The sequence below is a fragment of the Phocoena sinus genome, chromosome 13, assembly GCF_008692025.1.
Source record: "Phocoena sinus isolate mPhoSin1 chromosome 13, mPhoSin1.pri, whole genome shotgun sequence".
Taxonomy (NCBI): Eukaryota; Metazoa; Chordata; class Mammalia; order Artiodactyla; family Phocoenidae; genus Phocoena; species Phocoena sinus.
Genome location: NC_045775.1, coordinates 89,791,671 through 89,818,561, shown reverse-complemented (window position 1 = coordinate 89,818,561; position 26,891 = coordinate 89,791,671). Strand labels below are relative to the sequence as shown.

General features: G+C 51.4%; 1 protein-coding gene across 6 annotated transcripts in view; it reads right to left on the bottom strand.

The window, feature by feature from the left end:
* Window positions 1–26,891, bottom strand: part of LIMS1 (LIM zinc finger domain containing 1) — a 94,708-nt gene that overhangs the window by 32,220 nt on the left and 35,597 nt on the right. Inside the window, exon 1 of one of the 6 annotated variants that reach the window (XM_032652071.1) lies at window positions 11,682–12,519. The exons of the other annotated variants lie outside the window; for them this stretch is intronic. Within the exon in view, the coding sequence (XP_032507962.1) occupies window positions 11,682–11,788 (107 nt within the window). The 5' untranslated portion in view covers window positions 11,789–12,519. Of the gene's footprint in view, window positions 1–11,681; window positions 12,520–26,891 lie in introns of those variants that run through there. 6 annotated transcript variants of the gene reach the window in all.

The following is a 26,891-nucleotide window of genomic DNA, read 5'->3' as shown; positions in this document are numbered from 1 at the left end:
CCTGCAACTGTCATTGCCCCCCACCAGAACCAAGACTGATGAGGTGACGTGGGCCAGTGACGGGAGTGGGGGTCAAACTCTGTCTGGGCTGCGAGGGCTCTGCTGAGAAGAGACCAAAGTCACAGCGTTTGAGGGACTGTCTATCACCGAGGGCAGGGGGAAAGGTCAAAGAGGCTCGGGGAGGAGGGCCCTTGAGGGGCCGGGCAAGACGCACGGGGGCGCGGGAAGCAGTTACACCGCCACAAGGGAGGAACTGCGCACTGGCTGCATAACATCCCTGCAAACCTGAACGTGTCCTCACGTGAAGTTTATCTGCACAAATACGAGGGGGACAGAGAGAGAAATCTTACACCATTGAGCTTCGGTGGTTTCAGGAAAGCAGGTGCGGTGAAGAAAACCAATGACGGGGGAGGTTTCAAATAGTTATAATAACGAGGGTGATAGAAAAATCAGTAAAGGAAGAAGACTGCCCAGCGGTAACCAGGAAGAAGGACAGAAATCTGTCTTCTATCACTCGTTCACCCAGCAATCAGAGTCTAGGAGTTACGTGAATTGGGAATCGGTCCAGGGAATAACTGGCCCGGGAAGGTGGCCATGAGGTGTGTAGGGCATTAAATGGCCGGAGGAGGCTGGCAGACTGGCCAGGGTGGAGGGTGTTGGGGCCAGAGGTCTGGATGGCCTAGCGGATCGAGGCTGCTGTCACAGCGGGGAAGCTACTCGACGGGGTGGCTCTGCATCAGGATGTGTGATGGGCCCCGCAGGGGCGTGCTGCTGTCAGGGGGACACGAGGAACCACGAAGCCGACAGCAAGGTACCAGGACCTTCATTTATTCCTGCAACTCAGCGACCCTGTGCTGAGTGTCTATTAGCAAGAAGCCACCGTGATGGAAAACCTGGTCCCCGCACCTCTCGCACTTCAGCAGAGCTGGGACGCCTGCCTGGCTGGTGGGGACGGTGACAGGGGCTCCCGGGAGCATGAGGGCATGTGGGCGGGGCGGCCACGAGCCCCAGTGCCCGCTGTCCCCACCCCAGTGCCCCCGCACCAACCAGGCAGAGGAGGGGTCAACAATGGATGTGGGCGGACGGCCGCGACTTTGTGGCACCCTGTCTGCAGAGGTTCGCTTCTTTCCTGGATCTCCTTCGCTTTCATTCAGCAAGTGTTTACCTAAGCCTGGCTGCAAAGTAATAAATGGAACTAGAAGTCGGAGATGAGAGGAGCTGGATGGAAGGAAATGATGCTCCCGGGAGGCTGAGGCACCGTGACGACGACAGAGACACAGGCACTGACGCTGGACCAGGAGCCCAGGCTGACTTGGCAGCAGAGCCAGTGGGCACGCGGGTCTCATCTCCCTGCACCGCACCCACTGCCTCTCCTCTGGGAGCCCCTGCGGCAGCCCTGGGGAGGCCACCTCCAGGCACCCACAAAGACTCCCTGCCGAGCTTTCTGACGGGCCCTGACTTCTGAGTGTCCAGTTTCACAGGAATCCTGCTGTCAGCTGGGCCGGAATCCCCTCCCTGCAGGTCAGATGGCCCCTGTATCTGACTGGTTCCTCGGCCTCCACCCCTCCCCCAGGCGATGTCTGATGCCCTGGCCTGTCTTCAGCAGGAATCCTAGGTCAGTTTAGCCAGAATCCCTCCACCCGGATGTTCCCTCCCAGTAACTTTCCACCCGCTGACCCCCGCCTGCTCCTTCGCTGTAAATCCCGTTTTCCTTGGTGGATTCGCAGTTGAGCCCCATCTCTCTGCCCCACTGCAGGGGTCCCTACATCCATCCTGATGGTCCTTCCTGTTCTCTACCAGGTGTCACGAGTATTTTGTCTTTGACAGGATTCGCACCTGTGTGCAACGGCTCCCTCCCCGGCGTGGGCTGGACTCGCTGAAGGGCTCCTGATGAAGACAATTCAGTAGAGGTGGTCGGCAGTCATTTCTGGAATTAGGCTACAAAACGCTCTGGGGCCACTCACCCCATTCCAGCCTCGAGAAGAGGCAGCCCTGACTCAGAGACCCTCAGCCAGAGGCGCCGGCCTGAGCTGAACCCGGATTCCTGACCCTCACCAACCGGGAGATAAGCAATGATGGTGATTACAGGCCTGCCGTCAGCAAATCCGTGCCCACAGGTCAGATCTGGCTCCCCGGCTGCTTTTATTAAGTTTAGCAACACATTCACCCACATGTTCCACGGCCCGTGTTCACACTACAACCGCAGGTCAAGCAGCTGTGACACTGACAGAAGGCCTACAAAAGCCTGAAACATGTATTATCTGGCCCTTTACAGAAAGTCTGCCAACTCCCACTGCCGCTAAGTGCTGGGTAATCTGTTTCTCACAATAGAGGATTTTAACGCACTTGCTCCTGCAGCGCTATGGGTCTCCCTCCAGCGATGCAGGGTCTTCAAGTATCTCTCTGTTGTCTGTTGTCCACACACAAGAACTTTTATGTTAGCAGATAATGAATGTTTCAACCAGCCTCACATCCCTGGCACGTGGCAGGACCTTAGCAAATGCTGACTGAACCACACAAACGCCGAATGCAGAAAACCCATAACCTGACAATATATCCTTTAAATAAAGCACGACATTAAATCAAGAAGAGCCAAAACTGCAATTTGTGTTGAACAGCTGGTATTTCCGGTTGAATCCATTCTTAAAGGCATTTGTTGACTGCCACACAAAGAACGATTCCATATCCAGGAAAAGTTTTGGTCTTTTAAATTGACTATACTTTTATAAAACCTCGTTGTTTAAAATACCCATAACGTCAGTTTATCTCCAATACTGCCAAGATGACTGACATTAGCTTTTACCATGAAACAAAGAACGTATTTCCTTGCACCTAGAAATGTTATTGAAATTTTCCAGAAAGGCTTATTTTTTTTTCTTTTCTTTTCTTCTTTTTGTTCCCCGACCAGGGATGTAACCCGGGCTCTCGGCAGGGCAGTGAAAGCGCAGAGCCCTAATCACTCCTGGCGGTCCAGCGGTTAGCACTCTGTGCTTTCACTGCCGAGGGCTCGGGTTCCATCCTCGGTTGGGGAGCTAAACCAAGATCCCGCATGCTGCAAGGTGCGGCAAAAAAAGAAAGAAACAAAAATTTCCAAACCACTGCAGAATTTCTGTTTTGTCCCAGTTTTGTCTGTCTGTTAGAACTGAGAACTAAAGTTGGCAGCGGTCACGCTCAGACATAAGCAAACGTCCTCTGTGCCCTGACGCCTGGTCAGTTCCTAGGCCGTCCGCTCCCCACACCCTGATGCCGCGGCAGGAGGACAAATGTTTTAGGTGAAAGGCTGGACATTCTTATATATTCATTATGACACAAAAATATAATAGTTTTAGCTTTCTTAACCTAGATAGTTTCTCTGGCAAACATGCATGAATTATCTACGAGGCAGAAAAATTCCATTTTTGTTTCAACGGGCATCATAGGAGGTCACCCTTGGTAAATTTTTAACTTTTAAGATACGATCAAGTGTATTCAGGCCTTCCAGGTAAGAAACCTTACCCTAAAACTTAAGTGGGGCTTAAGTGTGTAGTTAAGAGCATAAGACACACGGGGAACAGCCCCGGCTCAACTCCTGAATTACCAACCACGGGTCTCCAGGGCCCTTTTCCTTTCTTGTGAACTGCACGGCATCCCTGTGAGGACTCAGCACAGCCAGAAACGCAGTGAAGGGCAAGAGAGGCCAAGCTGGTGTAAAGAGATAATTAATGATTTTACATTTATATGGAACATATTTATTAATAATCTTATTCACTGTGGGTTTGGGAAAGATTTCCTAAATAGGACACAAAAAGCACAAACTTTATATAAAGAAAAAGATCAATCAACTGTCAAAAAAAAACCTTTTGCTTCTTGTCAACAGACATTTATAAAAACGAGAAGACAAACCGCACACTGGGAGGACACACTTGCAAAATATGTAGCTGACAAAGGGCTTGTATCTAGAACATACGAAGCACCGTTTCAACTAAATACTATAAGAAATAGCCCAGTAAAAGTTGGGCAAAGACCTGAATGGTAAATTTGCCAAAGAAGATACAGGAATTGCAAATAAGCACATGAAATGATACTCAGCTTTGTGAGTCATTAGGGAAATGCAAATAAAACCACAAGGAGATAGCAGTACACTGCCCCGAAAGGCTAAAACTGGAAAACATCCACTGTGCCAAGTGTGGCTGAGGATGTGGATAAAATGGAACCGCAAACACTGCTGGTGGGAACACAGAATGGTACAGCCTCTTTGGAAAACCGCTTAGCCATTTCTCTAGATATTAAGTGTGTGCCCACCAAACAGCCCCACCATTCCACCCAAGAGAAATGAAAGCACAGGACTTGTATGCGAATGTTCACACAGCTTCATCTGAAACGGCCAAGGCTGGGCACCACTCAACCGGCAACCAACAAACGCAGTAAATCCATAAGCGGAAGGTGACTCAGCAGTGAAGTGAACGAACGATACTGACTCCTGCACCATGGGCGAGGCTTCAAATAACGACGCCGAGTTAACGGAGCCTAAAGAAACAAAGGGCACGTGACCGAATGGTTCTATTTATACACCACTCCAGAAAATGCAAGAGCATCCAGAGCGACCAGCTGCCTAGGGATGTGGGAGGGCTACAAAGGCAGGCAGGGACTTGAGGATGAGGAGGACGCGCGTGACCTTGACCTTGTGAACATGTCAACACTGACAAAGCTGCACGTTAAACTGTGCATCTACTGAGGCCCATTCGTTTCGCCTCGATAAAGCTGTTTCTAAAAAACTGCACACTGGAATGATCTTTAACCTTCAAAAAAACCACTGCTGTGGGTGGGATTCTGTCCCCTAAAAAGACATGTTGAGGGACCTGCCTGGTGGCGCAGTGGTTAAGAATCTGCCTGCCAGTGCAGGGGACACGGGTTTGAGCCCTGGTCCGGGAAGATCCCACATGCCGCGGAGCAACTAAGCCTGTGTGCCACAACTACTAAGCCTGCGCTCTAGAGCCCGCGAGCCATAACTACTGAGCCCGCATGCTGCAACTACGGAAGCCTGCACGCCTAGAGCCCGTGCTCCGCAACAAGAGATGCCACCGCAATGAGAAGCCCGTGCACCGCAACGAAGAATAGCCCCTGCTCGCTGTAACTAGAGAAAGCCCGCACGCAGGAACCAAGACCCAATGCAGCCAAAAAATAAAATAAATAAGTAAATTAAAAAAAAAATTTTTTTTAAATAAGAAAGCTTCAGTGTATCATGCAGACACCACTGTTAGGGCTCCTACTGCAAAAGACGTGTTGAAGTCCTGACCCTGGTACCTGTGAACATGACCTTATTGGAAGTGGAGTCTCTGCAGATGTAATTAAGGCACAAGCTGAGGTCACACTGGAGTAGGTGGGCCCAACTCCCATGTGACTGGTGTCCTTACAAGAGGAGACACACACACAGGGGAGGACGCCACGTGGAGACAGAGCCACGTGATGAGAGAGGCCAGGGTGGGGTGATGCCCCACAAGCTGGACACACAGCCCTGCAGCTGACATCAGAGGCACGAGGAGAGCTGCCACACTGATTTCTGACCCCGAGTCTCCAGAACTGAGAGACCAGACATCTCTGCTGTCTGAAGCCTCCCAGGGTGTGGTACTTGTTACAGCAGCTCTAAGAAGCTGCAACCAGCTTCATATTGATTCATAATTCATATTCATTAACTTATTTAATGATTGTTTCTAAAAGTAGATTTTATGTAGGAGACTATTTGTCTAAAGTCTGTCTTAATCACAGAATGGCCACTGGGTCGCACAGATACACAATTAAGTGGCTGTGTTTCCAAGATATGTAAATACATATAAAATAAATAGCACTGTTTCATTTTAATAGCATCTCTCCAAAGTAATATAAAGCAAACATGTGAGCCAATTGTAATTTTTTTTGTTTTTATAAGTGATTTATAACTGATACATCAAGTTTTGTTTTTCTTTTAACCAACAGAAAAGCAATTTATAATGATTAAAATCTTGGCATTTAATTGTCATTAAATTAAATCATTTAGAAAACTTTATGTGAGTGACAGCAAATTTACAAATTGACTCCGCTGAGGCCGAGGTTCTCTCCCAAGGGTCTCAGAGCAGCACAGAGACACAGAACAGGACCATCAACCGTCCCTTTAACACACACTAATTTTAAGCATTAATACTATTTTTACTTTCAGCATATACCCCCTCAACTGTATGGAAATACTTTAGGTGACCGAGAGGAAAACATTTCCCTTCAGAAAATAAGCCTCCCAAAACCACTGAAGAAGGAGAACCGGAAGGTCACGGTCCATCCTTTGGTAGATACAGCCCTCTGTGTGGGACATCAGAGGGATGGACGTCAATTTAACTTACTCTCTCAGAGTCAAAGGGGTTTAACCTGGAATAAAAGAGGCACCTCGAAGCCAGTGTGCTTTCATTCCTTCAGGGAGGAGCAGACCCTGGGCAGGGATGGCTACCAGGCCCCGGGGTGGACGGTGGGGCCTGTGGCTTGGACTCAATTTAGGGGTGGGGGTGAGAAGGGTGAGGAACGGGTACCTGCAAAACCTGCTATTCCAACAGGAACACTTGTGTGTTACACATTTTTAAAAGTGAGGTAATACCGTACACGTAACGTGAGAGTCTGAGGTGCACGGCTGCTGGTTTGACACGCTTAGTGTTGCTGTATAATCACCCCGGAGCATCAGTGACACCTCCGTCATGCCACATGGCACAGCCCTGCTGACTGCCGTCACCGTGCCGTGTGGCAGGCCTCCCTCCAGAGCTCGTTCATCCTCTAGTTGCAAGTCTGTGCCTTAAACCGCCCCTCCCCAGGCCTCCACTCCCTGCCCCTGGACCCCCATTCCACTCTGGTTTTAGATTTTGCATTTAAGACAGAGAACACGCTGTCTGTCGTTCCCTGTCCACCTTGTTCACTTGGCCCTGTCAGAGCCCATCCTTGCTGTCAGGACCGGCAGGATTTCCTTCTTTCTCGCGGCTGAATAGTCCTCCAGTGCACGCACGCATATGTGTGTGTGTGTGTGTGTGTGTGTGTGTGTGTGAATTTCACCCTTTCAAAAACCAACACCGGCCAGCTGACACCTTCCTGGGCCAAAGAGAAGAAATACTTGTTATCAGTTGAGCTCATTGTTGGGAAGATTAAATGTGTCTTGCTGAACCGTTAAATGAGGACAGACAAAATGGCCAAGCTGCAGTTTTATCCCTCTGTCTAATAGATTATGTTTCTAAAACTAAAATACAAATGCTGGTTTTTCAGTCAAAAGATGGGTCCCCCAGATGATCAGCAAACAGCAGACAGGTTTGAAGGAAACGCTCCCCCAGCCCACCCCGGGCCCGACAGGACGCTGAACCAAGGCCGGGAGCTGGGTCCTTCTCCCCCTTTCGGGACTGAGTTAAGAACAGAACCACGGAAGTTCTCACCACAGCGCCAGGCCCCCAGCAAGGGCTCAGTCAGCATGGCGGCCTGATCTGTGTTTCCTACTCTTAACCAAGCAAAGGCATCCCGCGGCTGGAAAATGACGCCATCCCAGATCTAGAAGGACAGGAGGTCCAAAGCCTTACTTAACCACCGTAAAGTAAAGGTTACTTCTCTCTGCACCCCCTTTCTGGTCCTGGTGACGCAGCTCCACCAGGAAAAGCGTAGGAAAGCACAGCACAAGCGAGTCCTCCCCAGTGGACTTCACAGAGGGGCACAAACGTCAGCCGCCTCTTCTGATCCACCTTTGTTTCATGCAGACGGAGGGGAGGAGGGGGGCAAAACTAAAGGAACAAGAGGGGAGGGCCTAAGGGTCCTTGGTCTGAGCTCGAGACCAGGGGGCGACTGCAAAGAGCCGGAGGCCAGACCCGTCTTTGTGGCCACAGCTCAGCTCGGGCACCACGGCAAGAACCCACCAGAGACCACGTGTACAAATACGTCTGCTGTGTGTCAATAAAACTTTATTTGTGGAAACTGAGTTCCATGTAATTTTCCTATGTCATGAAATATTCTTTTCATTTTTTCCAACCATTTGAAAACTATAAAATCCATCCTGAGCTCGTGGGCCACAGAGAAACAGGAAGATCAGGCGTAAGAGTCATAATTCGCCAGCCCCTGGTCCTGCATTAAACGTCCTTTCTGAGCCGGCTGGCAAAGACTTGATTCTGAGATGTCCCCAGTTAGCTATAGACCCCATGTGTCTGAGGCAGAGCCAAGGTGACTCTGAGAATTTTTAACGGGGGTGGGTGGGTGGGTGGGAGGGGTTGTGGATCGCACAGGTGTGTTTTTCATTCAGGTTTCCTCAAAAAAAACTGTGTTTGGGTGCAGCACAATTTAGGAGGGAGAACAAATAGCTAAGGAGTAAATACACGCACACGCACGCGCACACACACACACGCGCACACACGGGTATATCCTGGATGGCATTTTCAGGCATCAGGCACTTTAGGAAGAAGGGTTCATGCCCGGGAAGGTACGAGGAACAGCTTCCGAGCCCAGGGGGTGGGAGAAGAGCTTCACTGAATGAACCCACGGGCAGAGCAGGACGTTAGAAGTCCTGTCCCCGAATGAGGAGGGGGCATCAACGCTACCTGCATGCAGAGTCCAGGTCCACCTCCACGGAGGAAGGTGACGTCCAGGGGTCTCTCGGGCACGTCAGGTTCCAGCCACACTGAAGGACACGTTCTAGAACTAAGAGGCTCCCATCACACAACTTTTTCCTGTTGTGACAAAGTGTAAACGAGATGAACCGCCTGCTGTGACTCAGCCCTCAGGCGTGGAGGCTGATGGTCTGCTGTACAAAGCAAGGAGAGCACGTTTCAGGCTGTACAGGATACTTTAAAATAAAAATCGATACCGGCAGCGTTCTGTTCTAAACAGTTTGGAGTTTGAAGTCGGAAGCAGTTTCACCAACTCTTTTTTAATTTTTAATTTTTTTGGCTGCGTTGGGTCTTCGTTGCTGCGTACGGGCTTTCTCTCATTGTGGTGAGCGGGGGCTACTCTTCATTGCGGTGCGCGGGCTTCTCATTGCGGTGGCTTCTCTTGTTGCGGAGCTTGGGCTCTAGGCGCCCAGGCTTCAGTAGTTGTGGCACGCGGGCTCAGTAGTTGTGGCTCGGGGGCTCTAGAGCGCAGGCTCAGTAGCTGTGGCACGCGGGCTCAGTAGTTGTGGCTCACGGGCTCTAGAGCGCAGGCTCAGTAGTTGTGGCGCAAGGGCTTAATTGCTCCGCGGCATGTGGGATCTTCCCAGACCAGGGCTTGAACCTGTGTCCCCTGCATTGGCAGTTGGATTCTTAACCACTTCGCCACCAGGGAAGTCCTTCACTGACTCTTACGTGCTCTTTAAACGCTTGTGTTCTGTTTCAGAGCACAGTCTTCAATTTAAACTTAAACATGTTTTCTGGCAGTGAGCACAGCCCTGTTAGTCTCTGATGGTTTTTCTGCCAGAATTCATAAACGTGCTGAGAAAACGGTGTGTGAGTGAGGGGGTCAGAGTGGGAGTGGGTTTGTGCTACTTCGAGGTGCCCAATGTCACAGGTGCTCAGTCCAGCGACAGCTCCTGGGAGGAACACCTGAAGGTGACCCTCCAGGGCCCAGACGCCGGTGTCCCTGGGGCGGCCATGAGTCTTAACGCGGCCCAGCCTCGACGTGGCACACAGCAGGAGATGGATGAACGGTAGCCGAGTGAGTAATGCATGAAGTACCCTTCACCAGATGACAACGCCTGCCATCAAGCCGGTGGCGAGGGTTTTAGGAGATAATAAACGACACTCAATAGCGGCAGTGATTTTTATCCTCCTTTTAAAGAGGAGCCACCTGAATCCATCAAGGTTATCTGCCTGACCCAGCGGCCTGAACTGGGCATGTCTAACCTCAAAGTCACCCCTCCAGCTCCTGTTACCTGAGGAACCCGATTTCATACTAAAAACAGGCTTCCTATAAAACTAGGCGAAAACCCTGCCTCTCTAAATCGATAAAAGGCTCTTTTCCTGGCTGAGCTCGAAGTCCTACAATAAGTAAACGGTCACATCTCTGAATCTGGGGACAGAGACATGGCAGCAGCCTAAGGCCCCTCTAATCACCAGGGGACAATACCGCAGGAAAAGTGGGAAAATGTGTCCTCACCCCAAGGCAACAAGCAATACACCTTAAGAATGATTCTTCCTTCTGTAATTTAAACTTGAGACAAAACAAAACAACCTAGTTGTTTCAAAGGCCATTATGACTTATATACATAACCAGCCCCTCGGACATAACAGGTAATCTCATTCATGGGTACTCCTGCCACTGTCTGAAAATAAGTGAAAGTTGGCTGGTCTTGAACGTCATTTTACATATCTTATTTCTTTTAAAGTAAATTCCTTAGGGCCCCGAATCTGAAATTAAAACTACTCTTGGATCAAGAGCGGATGGGAGGCAGTTTCAGGGCTCATGTCCACCCGTGCCCATCTGGTCAAGCAGGCGGGGGCTCAGAATTCTCACGGTTTAACCCTCATACTTGAAATTTACACGTCAAACTCTGAAGCTTTAAACTTCTGTCTAATCCGGTCAATTCAGAGTTGATACACTAATTGTAGCGAAGAGACACCCGACGTGGTAGGGAATACATTCTAATAGTGTGAGTATCAGTACCAGCCAGAGTCAGAAAATTTCAAATGAACACACACCCTGCCCAAAGCACGGCTCCTGCAGTAAATCTGTACACGAGGTTAATACAAGTTTAAAGGGCTTCCTTGTCAACTGTTTCCTGTTAAGTTTAAAGAATTTAAAACAAACTCTAAAAGCGAATTTATAGGCGAAATATATATACAGGATATAACATATATATATATATATATGACTTATCTATTCCTCTCACCACCTGAGTGGAACTTTCTTTTTTTTTTTTTTTTTTTTTTTTTGCGGTACGTGGGCCTCTCACTGTTGTGGCCTCTCCCGTTGCGGAGCACAGGCTCCGGATGCGCAGGCTCAGTGGCCATGGCTCACGGGCCCAGCTGCTCTGCGGCATGTGGGATCTTCCCGGACCAGGGCACGAACCCGTGTCCCCTGCATCGGCAGGCGGACTCTCAACCACTGAGTTGAGTGGAACTTTCAAACGCGTGGATCAAGTGTCCCCAAAGGCACTGAGGTGCCACCCAGCACGCGTGCGGGGAGAAGGGTCCCTGCTGTCAGCTCCGAGTCCCCACCCCTCGCGGCAAACACAGCAGTTTAAGCAACAGCTTAACGCGCAGGGGCTGTTCACAACCTGTAACCTAAAAATAATTCAATAGCGGTAAGCGAAACTAACACCGTGTTGTTTTAGGCCAATTAACGGTGGAAACAGAAACCCCTAACCTTTTCAGTTAGAAAGGTCTCCCCCTCCCTCCCAGGTTACGTTCAAAAGTTGCCCTGCCCTCCTCTGTGAAATCCATGTCGACACCGAAGAACAACACCCTGACGCCCACCCAGGACACCACCCGCGACCCTCACCGTCAAAACGCAGAGAAAAGTCCCTCTGAAACGCGCCCTAAGAAGCCCAAGCGATGTGCCTTCCGACAGCGGCGGGCAGGTCTAACCCTCCCTCTGCGATCCTCGGCCCTGGGGGTGTAGCGAGGCTGCAGGGCTGGGAAGCTGACGCCAGGGGCTCAGCCCGTCGCCCCTCGCCGCTCACCCTCCGGCCGGGCCGGGGCTCAGGCTGCCGGGCGCCCCTCCCCCTCCCCCCGGGCTCCACTCACCTGAGCGCCTGCTCCTGCGGCCCCGGGAGCCGCAGGCTGTCCGGCCGGTCCCTCCTCCGGCGGTAGAGCCCCGACTGCGAGAGCTCTTTGAGCTGTAAAGCCGTCATGCTCCCGGACCGCGACCCTCGGAGTCCGGCACCGGAGGGCGGGCGGCCGCCAGAGCTGGGGACCGCCCCGCGCACACCTGGCCCGGGGCGCCGGCGGCCGTGCTTCCTGCTTGCCGGGTACACACCCTCCCGCGGGCGGCCGTATCTCCGCGCCGGCACCTGGGAGGGCCTGGTGCTCACGTGCTACCGCTGAGCAGAGTCCGGCTGCCCTGAGCAATCGCGCCGGCCCCTGCGTGGGCCGTTCCAGCATCGTTCTGCATCAAAACCGGGCTAAAACGCTCCAGAAAGGTCGTGACTCAAGAAGGGTCCTGCCCTGTTCTCTGGGCCAGGAAATCCACCAACACTTCACACGCAGCCGTCGGTTTCAAGAAGTGCCTGGTCATCATGAGCTCGTTGGGACATTTTCCTTCAAACGGAAAAGCAGTTCTGAAGGGCAGCACGCCGGCTCCGCTCTCTCCACGGTGCTCTAAATCCTCTTCAGAAAGGAAGGAAGTGTCTTTTTTCTCCCCCATTAAGAGTTACTCAAAAATTCATAACTGAAAGGGAGGTGGTTTCTTCGGCCATCCCCCATCCCGCGATTCTCTACACCCAAAGTCGCCCACCGAGACGCGTCCCCTCGCAGGAGATGCGCACACTGTCCGCCTACTGCTGTCCCTGCGTATTTGATCCCGGCGGCCACCGTGTCAGGAGGGAGGGTCTGGTTCCTGGGGTGTGGGGTGTGGGGTGTGGGTGGGTGTCTGCATCGTGGGGGACAGATCATAGGGGCACGTCCTTGTTCCCGGGCCCCGCAGGACGGCCGCGGCAGCAGGCGGGTCTGACCCAGCCCCTCTCAGGACGAGTCCCCGCCGGCGCGAGCGCGGTCCTGCTCTCAGCCAACAGCTTGGCTTTGCGGTGCCGGCGGTTTCTCTGCGTGTCAGCATCTTTCTCCCAGAATCCCCTCCAGGACGAGAGCGCAGAGAAATGGGTCTGAAAGTTCTTTTCACACCAAGAGTTAAAGAATTAATACATTCCCCTCTCTAGAAGGATCCGTATTATAAATTCAAATATTCAGGACCCCAAGGAAGGGCGCTCTGCATCTCACCCCTTCACTCGGGACTGCGGCCCCGGCTCCTTTAGGGCTGCAGCCCTGGTCCCCACCTGCCCACGCCCGCCCCAGTGGAAACACAACTTTTTACAGTCACCATCGAAGTGTAACATACGTTTTTAAAGAAAATGAAGGGGAAAATTAGTAATTTTGTTACCACACTGATGTAATTAGTGACAAAACATTACCCCCAAAAAATCGAGGGACAAATGTATCTCTTCCTCTCTCTGGAAGGATACACAGAAAACTGGTAACATCGGGTGCCTGGGGGAGGGGCAGAGCAGCAGAAGACAGCTTCTCTGTAACCACTGCTCTATGCCTGCTGGACTTGGAATACCCTGCACATTCAAAAATAAATAGGAGAAATTTAGAAGGTTTACATATACCTTTTGAACAAAGCTCTAGGATCCTACTGAGACATAAAACACAGAAAAGTGTGAAGTTTACAGTAATAGAAACATATAAAATTAGGATTCCTTACATTTTTGTCATGACAGGTGAAAAACGCAGAGAAACAAGCACCAATCTTTTTTTTTTTTAACTGTAGGCATCAAAACAGAATAGATGCTTGAGGTATAAAATACAAACTAACTATAGCCACTGCAAACGCAGAGCCTCAAGGTTGAAAAGGACTTGTTTCCATAGGAAAATGGACGTAAGAGAGCTTGGTTTTTAAAGAGAACTTGCAATAGAGTAATGCGGCCCGCTGACAAGGGAAAAGGCTTGGAAACTAGTAAAGCTGACAAGACAGGAAACACTACCGTGTAGGACGAATCCTGTATTTGATGAGTCTAAAGTTAAAAGGATGTGAACAGGGGAAGAAAAGTTACGTAAAACAAACTGAAACAACTCTTGCCTGCAGACTTTTAAAATGGCTGTGCTGACACATACAAACTTCAGTACATCCATGCTTGTCACGACTGCATAAAATTAAATCCTGGGGCTTTGGGCAAAGGCCTTTAACCACTGCCATTTCACAGACAGTGGGAGACAGTGGTACCCTTCCCTCCCCGCCACACGCAGCCAGGGAGGGGCGCCCATTTCTGGGAGGGAACAACTCCCTACCACACAATGGCTCAGGCTGCAGCCAGATGACACCCCCGAACAATGGTTTCTGTGCATCTGCGTGGGGGGAGAGAGGGACAGAGGGCACAGCCCTGGGATGCGGCAGGCGACGTGACGCCAGGAGAGGCCCCATGTCCCCATCCCCGTAGTTCCCTCCTTTCACGCCCTCCCATAGAAAGTTATCAGTTGAGCCTGGATTGTAGATCAGGCCTATTTTAATGAGCTCTGAATTTCAAACGACTGTCTTAGCATTTGAGGGAGGCCCACGTGGGTGTCCATACAGGGACGTCCATTTCGAGGCATAAACGGACTCTGAAGGGCAGTGCTGCCTCCCTTAGAGCCCAGCGGCTGTCAATGAACAAAGGTTCACAGAACGTGTCGAGGGGGCACCCCGGCCCGCTCCCACCGCGGGGTGGCGGCTCTGGGAACCTGTCTGCCCACTGCTCCTCGCTGAGCTCCGACTCACAGCGAAATGTGCCATCAGCTCGGCAGGTACTTTCTTCTGCAATAGGCTTGTGCTCTTGGTCGAAATGACTAAACAGGAAGCCCCAGGGAGCATCACACCAGGCCTCGCTCTGCAGGCTGACCTCTGACCCCGCCCTTCACCTTTCGAAGTGGAGGGGGGAGGCGGTCACCGACATTCTGTGAATCCGAGCAAGGTCAGTGAGTCTCAGAAATGCATGCGAGCACAACACTGCCCCCATCTCAGGGCACTGGCAGGTGGACTCACCTTCCGACCTGCACAGACGCCTCTGCCCCAGGGCGGGACCCTGACCTCAACTGCGGGCCAGACCGCTGGTACAGAAGAGCCCCTGTTGTACCCACCCCGCCCATTTCTCTCCACCTCCCAGTCATCTCTCTGCCTCTGGCCTCACCCGCCTCTACTCTACCCTCCAAATTTCCAGGAGTTCTTTCCAAATGTAAACCGGTCACTCGCAGGTCCTGGAAGACCCTGGGGTGACCCGACGGCTGATCCCCGTGCTGAGCGTGGTCCCAGGACAGATGGGGCGTCCTGGCCCCGAGTCCTGCCTCTGGACTCAGCGCAGGGGTCCCTCTCACAGGAGGGCTTTGGAGACCTTTCACTCACTATCACCAGGGTCTCCATCCCCCCCCAAGCAAGATAACGGCCCTCCCAGGGCAGCTGTGTAGCTACTGTATCGCTGCGTCTTACAAGGCCAGGTCCGTGGTAGAGTGTGCGTTTGCTCAGTAAGTTCTCTGGTTTAGTTGTTTGACTGATAGATTTTGAGAGCCTCGCCACTTTATGATGAGGTTGCGTTTCAGATGAACGCTCCAGAGCTTTGAAACTGGTTGTGTTTTGTTTTGTCTGTGCATTTAACACTCGACATTACCTAAATGAGATTCTTAAAAGGCACATCCATTCCACGGTTTAGGAAAACTGTACTTCCCTGTGAGATTGCAAAAACTCAGATGCTGCATATTTGTAGTTGAGCAACACCTTCCACCAGTATGAACACTTTCCACTGGGGCTAAGAACTAAAAAGCCACCCTCTACCTGACTCAGTCCAGTTCTCAGTGTACTTGGTCCCAGTACCCGCTTCAGGCTCGGGGGGGTAAAGAAACCTGATTAGGCATCAAGGCCCTAAGACCCGTCCCCAGCGTTCCTGCGCTGACGGCTCCTTCTCGGCAGAACTGAGGGCTGCACCCTGGCTTCGGGGCCCAGCAGACCTTCCAGACCAGGGGCCTCAGGCCTGCAGACGGTCCAGCAGCTGTAAGTTTCCAGGCCATTAATTTCCTTGTACACACGCGGTAAGAGAAGAATTTTGTTTTGCAACCACTCTGAACTTAATGGAAATGAATCCTTTTTAGTTTAAATTTTATCCTATGAATAATCCCCTCCAGGGGAAGTAAAGCTTCTCTGATAAAGCAGAGCACCATCCTCCCTCCTTCCATGCTCCCGTCTCCAAAACTCTCACTTCCAGCCCCGCGTCCTCCACACAGGTCCCCAGGCATGTCCCGGGTGTCACACGAGGGCTCGGACCTCGGCGATTCTCGGGTGCAGGTTCAAGTTCAAGTCGACCAGAGCAGAGTGTGAGAGGGCAGAATCCACCGTCCAGAAGCATCAGAAAAAATCACCAAAGACATGGTCCCTGGCCCGTCTGCGAGCCCCTCTGAACATCCCCTCGACCCTCCTCTCGCTGAGCAGGTGGGGGAGCCTCGGCCGAAGTCTGACACCCGACAGGTCAGCCGTCAGAAACACAGAGAATCTACATGGGTCACCCACCGTCTTCTGCGAGACAATCACAGAACACTCCCAAAGCCACGCCGCAACAAGCAAGCTTTCCTGCGTCCTTCAAAAGGATTTAAAACAAAACTGTCGGTCACCCTCCCACCCCACCAATCTTTCTACGGGGCCAAGGGGGGGACAAGCTGATGCGAGGGTGCAGAGGGAGCCCGGGGTCACCCGGCTGGTGGGTCCACGTGGGCAACGTCCCGGCTGCGGCCGGCAGGCAGGCAGGCACACGGTCACATCACTCCCGAAGGCCTCAATCTTTCCCTTCGGAAACAGAGCAGTCGAATCCGATGATCTGAACGGTCTTTTCTGCAGATTAAAATTTCAGCAAGCGCCCACGGCAGGGGAGGGCCCGAGGCTGGCAGGCTCCTGGCACGCTCACCCCTCCCCGCAGGTCAGGCTCCCGCCCCGGACCCAGACGGGGCCTGAGGCTGGCTTCACACACTCAGCCGGCCGTGCCCCCGACCCCGGGCCTGACCCCCGCCCTCGGCCCTCTCCTCGGCCACCTGCTCCACAGCTAAGAGCCGAGCTGCACATAAAACCCCAGGAAGGGACCCTGACTACCCGCCTGACACACGAGCCGCGGAGACGCCGAGGCCACGGGGAGAGACAGGGCAGAGTCAGCGGGGCCCCGGCCTCCATCCACGGGCAAGTGCAACCCCATGTGACACCGTCAACACGGTTTCAGAAGACTGCACATGAAGCTAAGCTTCTGTAAATAGGATAACTTTGAATTCTCTGAAGGAATTCTAGGGGTCGTATGTTCACAAAAGAGAGCTTTGCTGAAAATCCAGATTTTCACATGATTTGACTTAACATGTGTTTTGCTATCACCTTCTGTATAAAGTTGCTCCACACGCTGTTTCCACTCATTCCACCCGTCCACCCCGCAGCAGGCGTGGACCTGCTGAGCACATTTCCACACTGAACATTCCTGTGACAAAACCAACAGGCGAAGGTCCCGGAGCAAGAATCCCTGGACGGCAGAGTTACCGGCAGCGGCTCTGAGCTCCTGAGGCCATGGCTCTTCTCCCTGGAATTCCAGGGCGTCGTGAGCATGACCACAGCACCTGCGCAGCCCCAGCCTGGTTTCAGTGTCCCAGTTACTACTGTCAACTTCCACCTCCAAACCATTTCACCAGCGCATCAAAACACCCCCGGGCTCTGCGTGAAGTCTCATCTTGAAGCTTTCTGTCTGGGGAGACACCTTGCCAGCCATCTAACCCACAAATAAACAGGCAGCTGAAAATGTGTCAAGTCACAGGGGACAAGGCTTCTGCGAGGACGGCAGGGACGCAGGGAACGCCTCCCGAGACAGAACCTCGGGTCTGATCCCCCAGAGCTGGAGGGAGGGGAGGCTTGGGGAGAGAGCAGCTCAGCTCGTGCAAAGGCCCTGAGGCTGCGCAAGGGGCTGGGGGTGGGGTGAGGCGAGAGAGCCAGTCAGGGGTGTCTCTCTGGTCCAAAGACCCCCTCCCAGGCCTGGGGAGGGGGGAGACCGAGCTGTCAGGGTGGAGACGGGGGTGGCGGCCGGTGGCAGACCAGATGCGGAGCCCGGGCTGCACTCGTGCTGCCGTAGTCCTGCCCGAGGAGAGCCAGCATTTTAAACTGAATCTAAGAAGACTGTTTTCAAAGAGTACTTACAAAAGAAAGGGCTGGGGCACGAAGATGTGCACGCTGTGCCCCACGCGGAGCTGATGTAAGCGCCGCTCACAGCTGAGGAACACGCTCTCATTCGACGTTCACCTCCGTCCTACCAGCCGTGTGTCATTATTGTCCCCACTATGCATTTGAGGTAACTGAGTCTCCAAGCAGCTCAAGGTCCTGACGGGCAACACAGCCAACGAGGGAGACTGTGGATCCACACCCAGGTCTGAACGCGGACAAGCCCAGCCCAGGAAGCTTTGGGGGCACACAGGAGCAGGGCAGCGTTGGGGTCCAGGGTGAGCTGCCCCCAAATGTTCCTCAACAGCACATGGATTATTCTGAATTAAAGCTGCTTAAGAAACGGCCAATGTAAGAGGGACACTCTGACCCCCTCCTGTCTCCCTGAAGCGGGAGATAAGTCTCCGTGTGAAGGAGGGAGAAGGACACCCTAATGGCCAGAGACAGGGCAGCCCGTACAAACAAACCCGCGACCTCTTTCGGTGACTAACCCCAGGGCCAAACCGTTCAGATCCTTCACTAACTGAGCATCCACGGCCTACGTTTCTTAGTCCTGTCAGTTCCTCACAAATTTATTGTTTGTCTACAAAAGCCACCTGCTTTGGCCACATCTTAGGTCCCATTTCTGCGAGACCTCCGTGCACAGGAATTGAAACTTGTCTCTTCTTCTCCTGTCCATCCGTCTTGCACCAGTTTTACTATTAGTTCAGCAACGAGAGCTCCAGGGGGCAGGGGAGGTGTCCCCTCCCCACTGTGGGCACAGAGGCCCTGGGGACAACCCCAGCCTAAACACAGGCTGGAGACAGACTCAAACCACGGTCCCCCCGCCTGCCCACTTTCTCTCCCAGAAATGAGGCAGGAGTCCAGCTGCACCTGGGTCCACGTGGTGGACGGGCCACCGAGGGCTGGGAAGGAGGCCGAGGTCACTGACACAGACCTTCCTCCTATAGCTCTGGGGGCAGAAGCCAGTTGACGGCGTCAGACTTGAGCCTTGACGTCGCTGAATTCCTGGACTCCTTGGAGGCTGTCTCCCTTCAGGATACGTGTGATGACTCAGGCCAAGTGTTCGGGGAAAGAGGCAAAGATTCTAATGAAAAGGGGTGTTCTTGAGACCAAGTATGTAGTTGGACAGCAACAGGGGACCTGACGGGGGCCCACGTCCCCAGCTCCCGGTCTGCCGTCCCTCCTGGTCTGACAGCCTCCCCGGTGTCTGTCAACAGGAAAGTGCATGTAACAAGTCGTGACCCCTTCCTGGAATACCACACTGCTACAGAAGAAAAATAATTCACTAAAGCTGCACAAATCCACACGGATAAACCTACCTAAGAACCGAGAGAGTGAAAAAGCACAGCTTGCACAGTATCACAAAGAGCACACACTATTTAAAATCTAAAACAAAATAAACAACCCCATGAGTGCTAAGAACACACAGTGAGTAATAAAAGGATGAACAGGAGAGTGGTTCCCTCCCAGAGGAAAAGCGGGAGGGAAAATCATCAGAACGGGAAGTGTACCAAGAGCTCAACTGCACTTGTAATGTTTTATTTAAGGTAGGTGATGGGTATTTGGAGGCTCTTTCTATTAAATTCTACACCTTCATTTAAAAAAAAAAAAAAAAGGATGAAGATGCAGAGCAGACGTTCTCTTAGAGCAGGTTTGTAAACCCCCAAGTTTCAAAGCACCACTTCTGCCACCATGTGGCTTCTCAGGGTATTACATGCACATGATTTTCAGGAAATGGAAGTCTAAAAGAGGGCATTGTTAATTCTCAGGTGCAACGTGACAGGAATGGAACCCACTGCGAGAGCCTGAGAGTCCACCACTCGATACGTAACCAACACTAAAAGCCTTTCTTACCGCTTCTCAATGATGCTTAGTAACACAGAAGACAGAAAGCATCACGCTAGGTGCAAAGGAATGAAACTGGACCCCTATCTTAACACCATGCACAAAAATTAACTCAAAATGGATTAAGGACTACATGTAAGACCTGAAATTATAAACTCCTAGGAGGAAACATAAAGGAAAAGCAACTTGACATCTGTCTTGGCAACGATTTCTTTGTATATGACACCAAAAGCACAAGCAACAAAAGCAAAAATCAACAGGTGGGACTACATCAAACTGAAAAGCTTCTGTCCAGCAAAAAACCAATAAAAAAATAAAAAGGCAACCTACAGAATGGGAGAAGGTATTTCAAATCACATATCAGATAAGGGGTTAATATCCAAGATGTATAAAGAATGCATACAGCTCAACACTAAAAAAAAAAAAAGAATCTGATTTAAAAATGGGCACGAGGGCTCCCCTGGTGGCGCAGTGGTTAGGAATCCGCCTGCCAGTGCAGGGGACATGGGTTCCATACCTGGTCCGGGAAGATCCCACATGCTGCGGAGCACCTAAGCCCATGCGCCACAACTACTGAACCTGAGCTCTAGAGCCCATGTGCCACAACTACTGAAGCCCGCACGCCTAGAGCCCGTGCTCCGCAACAAGAGAAGCCACCGCAATAAGAAGCCTGTGCACTGCAATGAAGAGTAGCCCGACCGGGGCCCACGTCCCCAGCTCCCGGTCTGCCATCCCTCCTGGTCTGACAGCCTCCCCAGTGTCTGTCAACAGTATTGTTAATTGTTATACCCCCGCCGCAACTAGAGAAAGCTGGCACGCAGCAACGAAGACCCAACACAGCCATCCATGAATGAATGAATGAATGAATGAATGAATAAATGAAAATGGGCATGAAGGAATTCCCTGGCAGTCCAGTGGTTAGGACTCGGTGCTTTCACTTCCGTGGACCTGGGTTTGATCCCTGGTCGGGGAACTAAGATCCCACAAGTCGTGGGACGCAGCAAAAAAAAAAGGGCACCAGACCTGAGCAAGCCATTTTTCTTTCTTTCTTTTTGGCCGTGCAGCATGTGGGATCTTAGTTCCCCGACCAGGGATCGAACCCAGGCCCCCTGCATGGGAAGCACGGAGTCTTAACCACTGAACCGCCAGGGAAGTCCTTGAACAGACATTTTTCCAAAGACATACAGATGACCAACAGGTACACAAAAAATGCTCAAATCACTAATCATCAGGGAAATGCAAATCAAATCACAATGAGCTATCACCTCACACCTATCAGAAATGCTATTATCAAAAAGACAAGAAGGGACTTCCCTGGTGGCAAAGTAGTTAAGACTCCGCACTCCTAATGCAGGGGGCCCGGGTTCGATCACTGGTCAGGGAACTAGATCCCACATGCATGCCGCAGCTAAGAGTTCGCATGCCACAACTAAGAAGCCCGCCTGCTGCAACTAAGACCCAGTGCAACTAAATAAATAAATATTTAAAAAAAAAGACAAGAAATAACAAATGTTGGCAAAGATGTGGAAAAGAAGGGAACCCTCCTGCACTGTTGGTGGGAACGTCAATCGGTGCAGCCATGATGGAAAAGAGTATGGAGGGTCCTCAACAAACTAAAACTAGAACTGCCATGTGACCCAGCAATTCCACTTCCGGGTCAATATATCTGAAGGAAATGTAATCAAGATCTCAAAGAAATATCTGTGTCCCCTTGTTCACTGCAGCATTATCCACAATGACCAAGACATGGAAACCACCCAAGTGTCCATCGCTGGATGAACAGATAAAGAAAACCACACACACACACGAGTGTTAGCCATAAAAATGAAGGACATCCTGCCACTTGCAACAACACGGATGGTCTTTAGGGCATTACACTAAGTGCAATAAATCAGAGAGAGACAAATACTATACGATCTCTCTTACATGTGCATCTAAAAGCATTGAATCCATAGAAACAGAGTAGAAGGGAGGTGCCAGGGGCTGGGGAGTGGTGGGGCAGAAATGGGGAGATGCCGGTCAAAGGGCACAGAGTTCCAGTTACGAGAGGAATACGTTTTGGGGATGTGATGTCCAGCATGGTGACAACAATTAGCAATACTGTATACTTGGAGGTCATGAGAACAGTTTTTATGTTCTCACCAGCACAACAAAATGGTAACTACGTGAGGTCATGGGTAGGTTAATTAACCTTATTGTGGTAAGCATCTTGCAAAACTATACACGTCTCAAATCATCACATTACACACCTTAAAATTACACAGTGTCATACGTCAATTACATCTCAGCAAAGCTGGAAAAAGAAAATGTTTTTTGAAACATTATGCTATGAAGCCCAAAGATAATGAGAAAGTTATTGCACATAAACTGTAGGAAAAAAAGGATGCATGTAGGCTACATCAGAGATAAGAGGGTTAAATGAGTCATAAGGCCAGCAAAACCAGGTGAGACGGGCCGGCTTCCAGACACAACTACCTGGTAGGTGAATGAAGACCTCTACTCCAAACCCAGAAGTAAAGAAGCAGGAAGAACACAGTAAAAAGAAACCTGTCCACAGCATGGACGCTGACGTGCAGAACGTAGCACTTTTAATAGCAAACTTTACCTGAGATCAGCACCAACACCCAGGTTAGAGAGAAGCAAACCTAAAGCTCATACACGGTGGTCTTAACTAGACATGTGGGAACACGTCCTCGTGTGAGATTATTTGCACAGGTGCACTTATTTGGTGGAGGGAGCAGACAACTGGCTTAACTGCGGTCCATTCATCCCTGGGGGGGAGGGCGTACAGCGGCACTCGCCCGACCCCTCATCCTGATCAAGCTGCGCCTCGCACTCCGCTGCCCCCAAACCCCCAGTCGCCCTCAGCAGCCCCCTTCTCACCAGCCCAGCCACTGTGTGGAAGGTCACGTCGCCCCTCCCTTCGTATGCACGCCCTCCCAGGCCCCCCACGCCACCACCGCACACCGCGCTGTCCCCGGGTCCCTAGGCCCGCCCTTCTGCGCTGGGCCAGGCGTGGTCGGTCAGCCTTGAACTCAGATCCCAGCCTGGGCAGGGGCTTACTGGAGAGTTTTTCTTCCTAAGGGATGGTTATACCCATGCCCCACGGAGCTACTGTGAAAAGGACCTGGATTAATGGAGTAATAAGCACATTGGGAGTGCTCGATGAAAAACAAGTATCACATCATCGTCGATACTTCTTCTCCTCACTGCTGTCAAAGCTGTATTTTTTTTTTTTTTTTTTTTTTGCAGAATGCGGGCCTCTCACTGTTGTGGCCTCTCCCATTGCGGAGCACAGGCTCCGGACGCGCAGGCCCAGCGGCCATGGCTCACGAGCCCAGCCGCTCCGCGGCATGTGGGATCTTCCCGGACCGGGGCACAAACCCGTGTCCCCTGCATCGGCAGGCGGACTCTCAACCACTGCGCCACCAGGGAAGCCCTGTATTTTTTTTTTTTTAATGCAAATCTGAGCATATTATGTTTCAGTTCAGAAGACGATGTCTATTTTCCAGAGGGAGAAGTCCAGAGACCCTGGTGTCGCAGGAGACATAAGCCTTCACCACCTCCTTACCTGTGGCCTCACGTCCAGCCACTTCTCCCTCCCAGAGTCCACACGCTCTGCGTCTCCCTCCCGTGATGAGCTGTCAGACACCCCTGCCCCACTGGGCTGGTAGCAGATCTGATCCCCACACGGTTCCACTCTGTGGGGACTCGCAGAGCTCCTGGAGGGCTCCTGCAGACAAATCCTCCCCACGGCACCTGCCACACTGGGATGCTCGGAGGCAGCTCACAGTGGGTCCACAGAAAAGCCTGCTGAACGACTGACGTTTGGAAACTTCGCAGAAACACAAGAATGTTGATCGATTTTTTTTAAAAGTGTCTCACAAAATTGTGATACTTTTTCTTACTAACGTATACACGACCGTAACTGGAGTTTACCCCAAAGAGGCGCGTGATTCATGGGGACAGTTGGCTGGGTGCCGGGAAGGTGAGTAGCTTCCCATAAAGAGGCTCTCCGTGGTGAATTTTCAAAAGCTTAAAAGCTTGACCTTCAGTTTCTGAAGGCTGGTAACCCCGTTTTGTCAGTTTATCCAAAGTGGATGCGTCTCAGCAGTTGTGATTAACACGTGTAGAGCGGATGTGAAAACCAGGAATCCAGGCTGTAACCACCAGGCCAACGAACACACTCAGCTTGCATGACCAGCCCGTCCCCTCCCAGGTGTAGACCAGGTGAGAAGTCAGATCACCGTCAGAAGGTTTGTCTGGTGGGCGTCCCGGGGCATCACACGAGCTACCAGGTTTGCTGCGGGGGAACCTGGCGCTCAGGCCTCACCTGTTTCCTTCTGTTTCTTTCTACATTCAGCCACTCCATCCCTCAAGGTGAGTACAGGTCTCTGTCCTGTACTGATTTCAAAGTCTGACCTCCTTCCTTCCTAAACTGCTCTTGGGCTCCTCACTGCTGTCCCTGAGTTGACATGGGCACAGAGAACCTGGGGACCGACGTCGGGACCATCCTTCACGACATAACCTAAGTGAGGCATCACTGCAGCCCCACATGAAACGTTCCTCTGCTGACATTTAACCACAGGCCTGGCAGGTGGCAGGTACACAGTAGATAACTGTGGATAAAGAGGAAAAGGCGGACAACGTAGGATATCAAGAGGAATAAATAGACGTTTCAAAAAGAAAAAAAATTTTTAATACAAAATATTTGACATTTTGAATGGGCACTTTCAGCTCAATACACACAGGTTTTCTAGGATGCAGGTAATATAAACCACCTCAGGTTAATTTCAGCAGAAGAGGTACTTAAAAAAGGATGTTGGGCTGTTCACAGAATCTCCAGGATCAACAAGGCACTGAGCTCATAACAGCAAAGAGAGCCCCCTGCCCACCGGCCGGCCAGTCACAGATCTTCCCCAGGAGCAGACAGCACCGCAGGGGCGTCTGGCCCCCCAGCCCAGCCCCGCTGCAGCCACGTCCTCTAGGAATGATGGCAGGCGTCCCTGCCTGCACCTCTGAACCCGACAGCCGGCAGTCACGCCTGGGTCTCAGCTGCACCCTCAAGTGGGAGCAGGACTCAGCATCCCCTGGAGACTCACCAGATGGAGAAATCAACAAACAATGGGATTCCATTAAAAAGGAATGATGTAAATTAACCACTCCCAAACAAAAACAAACACAGACCTCCCCCCAGGGGAACTGCTCTCACCTGGTAGAGGTTCACATCTCTGACTGCCACGTGCTGACAAGATTCGGGTCGGCCCCCCGCAGCTCTACAGACACCCCAGCCACCCCCCCACCCCCCGGCCCCCTGGTCCTTGGTTGGCTCCAAGGAGCAGTGGGCAGGCGGCTCTGATGAGTCTCCAGTTTTCTTCCAGGACAGGAAGGAAGGAAGCTAGTTCATGCTGGTTACAAGAAATCCACTCGTGAGGATGGCGACCAAGAGAAGACTTGTTTCGATGTAGTTAAAGTATGTCACTATCTAGTCATTTCCACAGAACTGGATTTAACTTGCGAGGATCTGAACGCAGTGATGTCTAAAACCTGACAACGTTAAACAGTGTCTTCACGACTGCTAACCTCCTCCGCCGCAGGGTCAGCAGACTGTTTCTATCAAGGTCAGAGCAAGACTACTTCAGGCTCCGAGGGCCACACGGCCTCTGTCACGACTTTTCACCTGATCCTGTGGCTCAGAGGTGGCCCCGGACGACAGCAGACAAATGCTGGGCTGCGTCCCAAGACTGATGTTTAAGTTTCGTGTAATTTTCACATCTTCTTTTCATTTTTTTCAACCATTTAAAAACATCGAAACCATTCTTTGCTCACGGGCTGGGGGCTAGATGCATTAGCCTGCAGACTGAACCACATCTGGCAAACTCACTCAAAGCACCATTTACTGGACAGCCGCGAGAAAACAGATTTTTCTTTATGTCAACTCCTCGAGCAAAATATCTGACCCCACTTTCCCAAAGCGAATGCCCCAAAGAGCCACAATCACAGCCTCCACAAGGACAAGGGCGGAATTACAAGAGGAAAACAGACTCCCAGCTTCCACTGCGCCCGCACACGTGACAGCGTCAACACGGGGTCTGACCCGCGCACACCCGCCTGGCCGGGGCCTCACTCCCCACGGGACGACCTGCCCAGAGAGGAAGGTGACAGCTGCGGAGTCGGGGAAGAACAGGGAGTGCTGTGCTCGGGGCAGACACACCTTCCTCTCCCCAAATCGCTAGTGTCCAACAATCAGGACTCCATCCCACGCAAAATTCCAAACTGGGTGTTCTATCATCACTGACCTGCACCGAGATGCTCACTGCCCAGCTGCTCCGTCTTCAATCTCTCCTTCTAAGTATAGTACTAATCAATTTTTCCTTTCTCCCAGCTTATAAGAAGCCATAAGTTTCCTTCAATTCTACTAAAGCTGTGATAAGAAAAAAACATCTGACAAACTACTTTAAACTAAAACGTTAAGGATTGAAACTATAATTCCCCAGAACATTTTTACTTGACAGTTACCTTCATTATTCTGACCAACAACATGGAAATACCACCCACAATGGGAGGTATTTTTTAGCAGAAAGCTTTCTTTGCGCCTCAGATCACATGTAAGACTCACCTGGTGAAAAAATCCACTTGTAAAGTAATAAATTTGGCGAAAGTATATATTTATTTTGGTTCATTGTGAATCTGATATACTGGAAAATTGACTAATTGGAGGGTCTTGAGCCAGCTTCTTACACATCAGGTCCTGATTCTAACATGCGTGCCCCGCAGGGCTGAGGCAGGGGTGAGAGGTGACGTGCATCAGGTCCTGATTCTAACATGCGTGCCCCGCAGGGCTGAGGCAGGGGTCAGAGGTGACTTGCACAGCCTCACACGGGGCAGGTACCCGCAACTGGCGGTTATCACCATAAAGAGGACGTCTAAGAAAGAGCTTAGAATTTAATGTGTAGAACATGTAGGAGAAGGCTTTAAAAGAACAGTATTTCTGTTTGCATTATGGAAAATGAAGAAAAAGGAAACGTGCGCAAAGAAATTCTTCTGGTTGTGGAAGTGGAAAGACAGAGCCTGTGTGTGTCCCTGTCTCTCACACGGGCAAACACACACATACACAGGCACCTGCCGTAAAGTACCAGACCGCTCTGTGTTAGTGAATTTGCAGCTTATTCAGTTATCAAAATTCACAATAT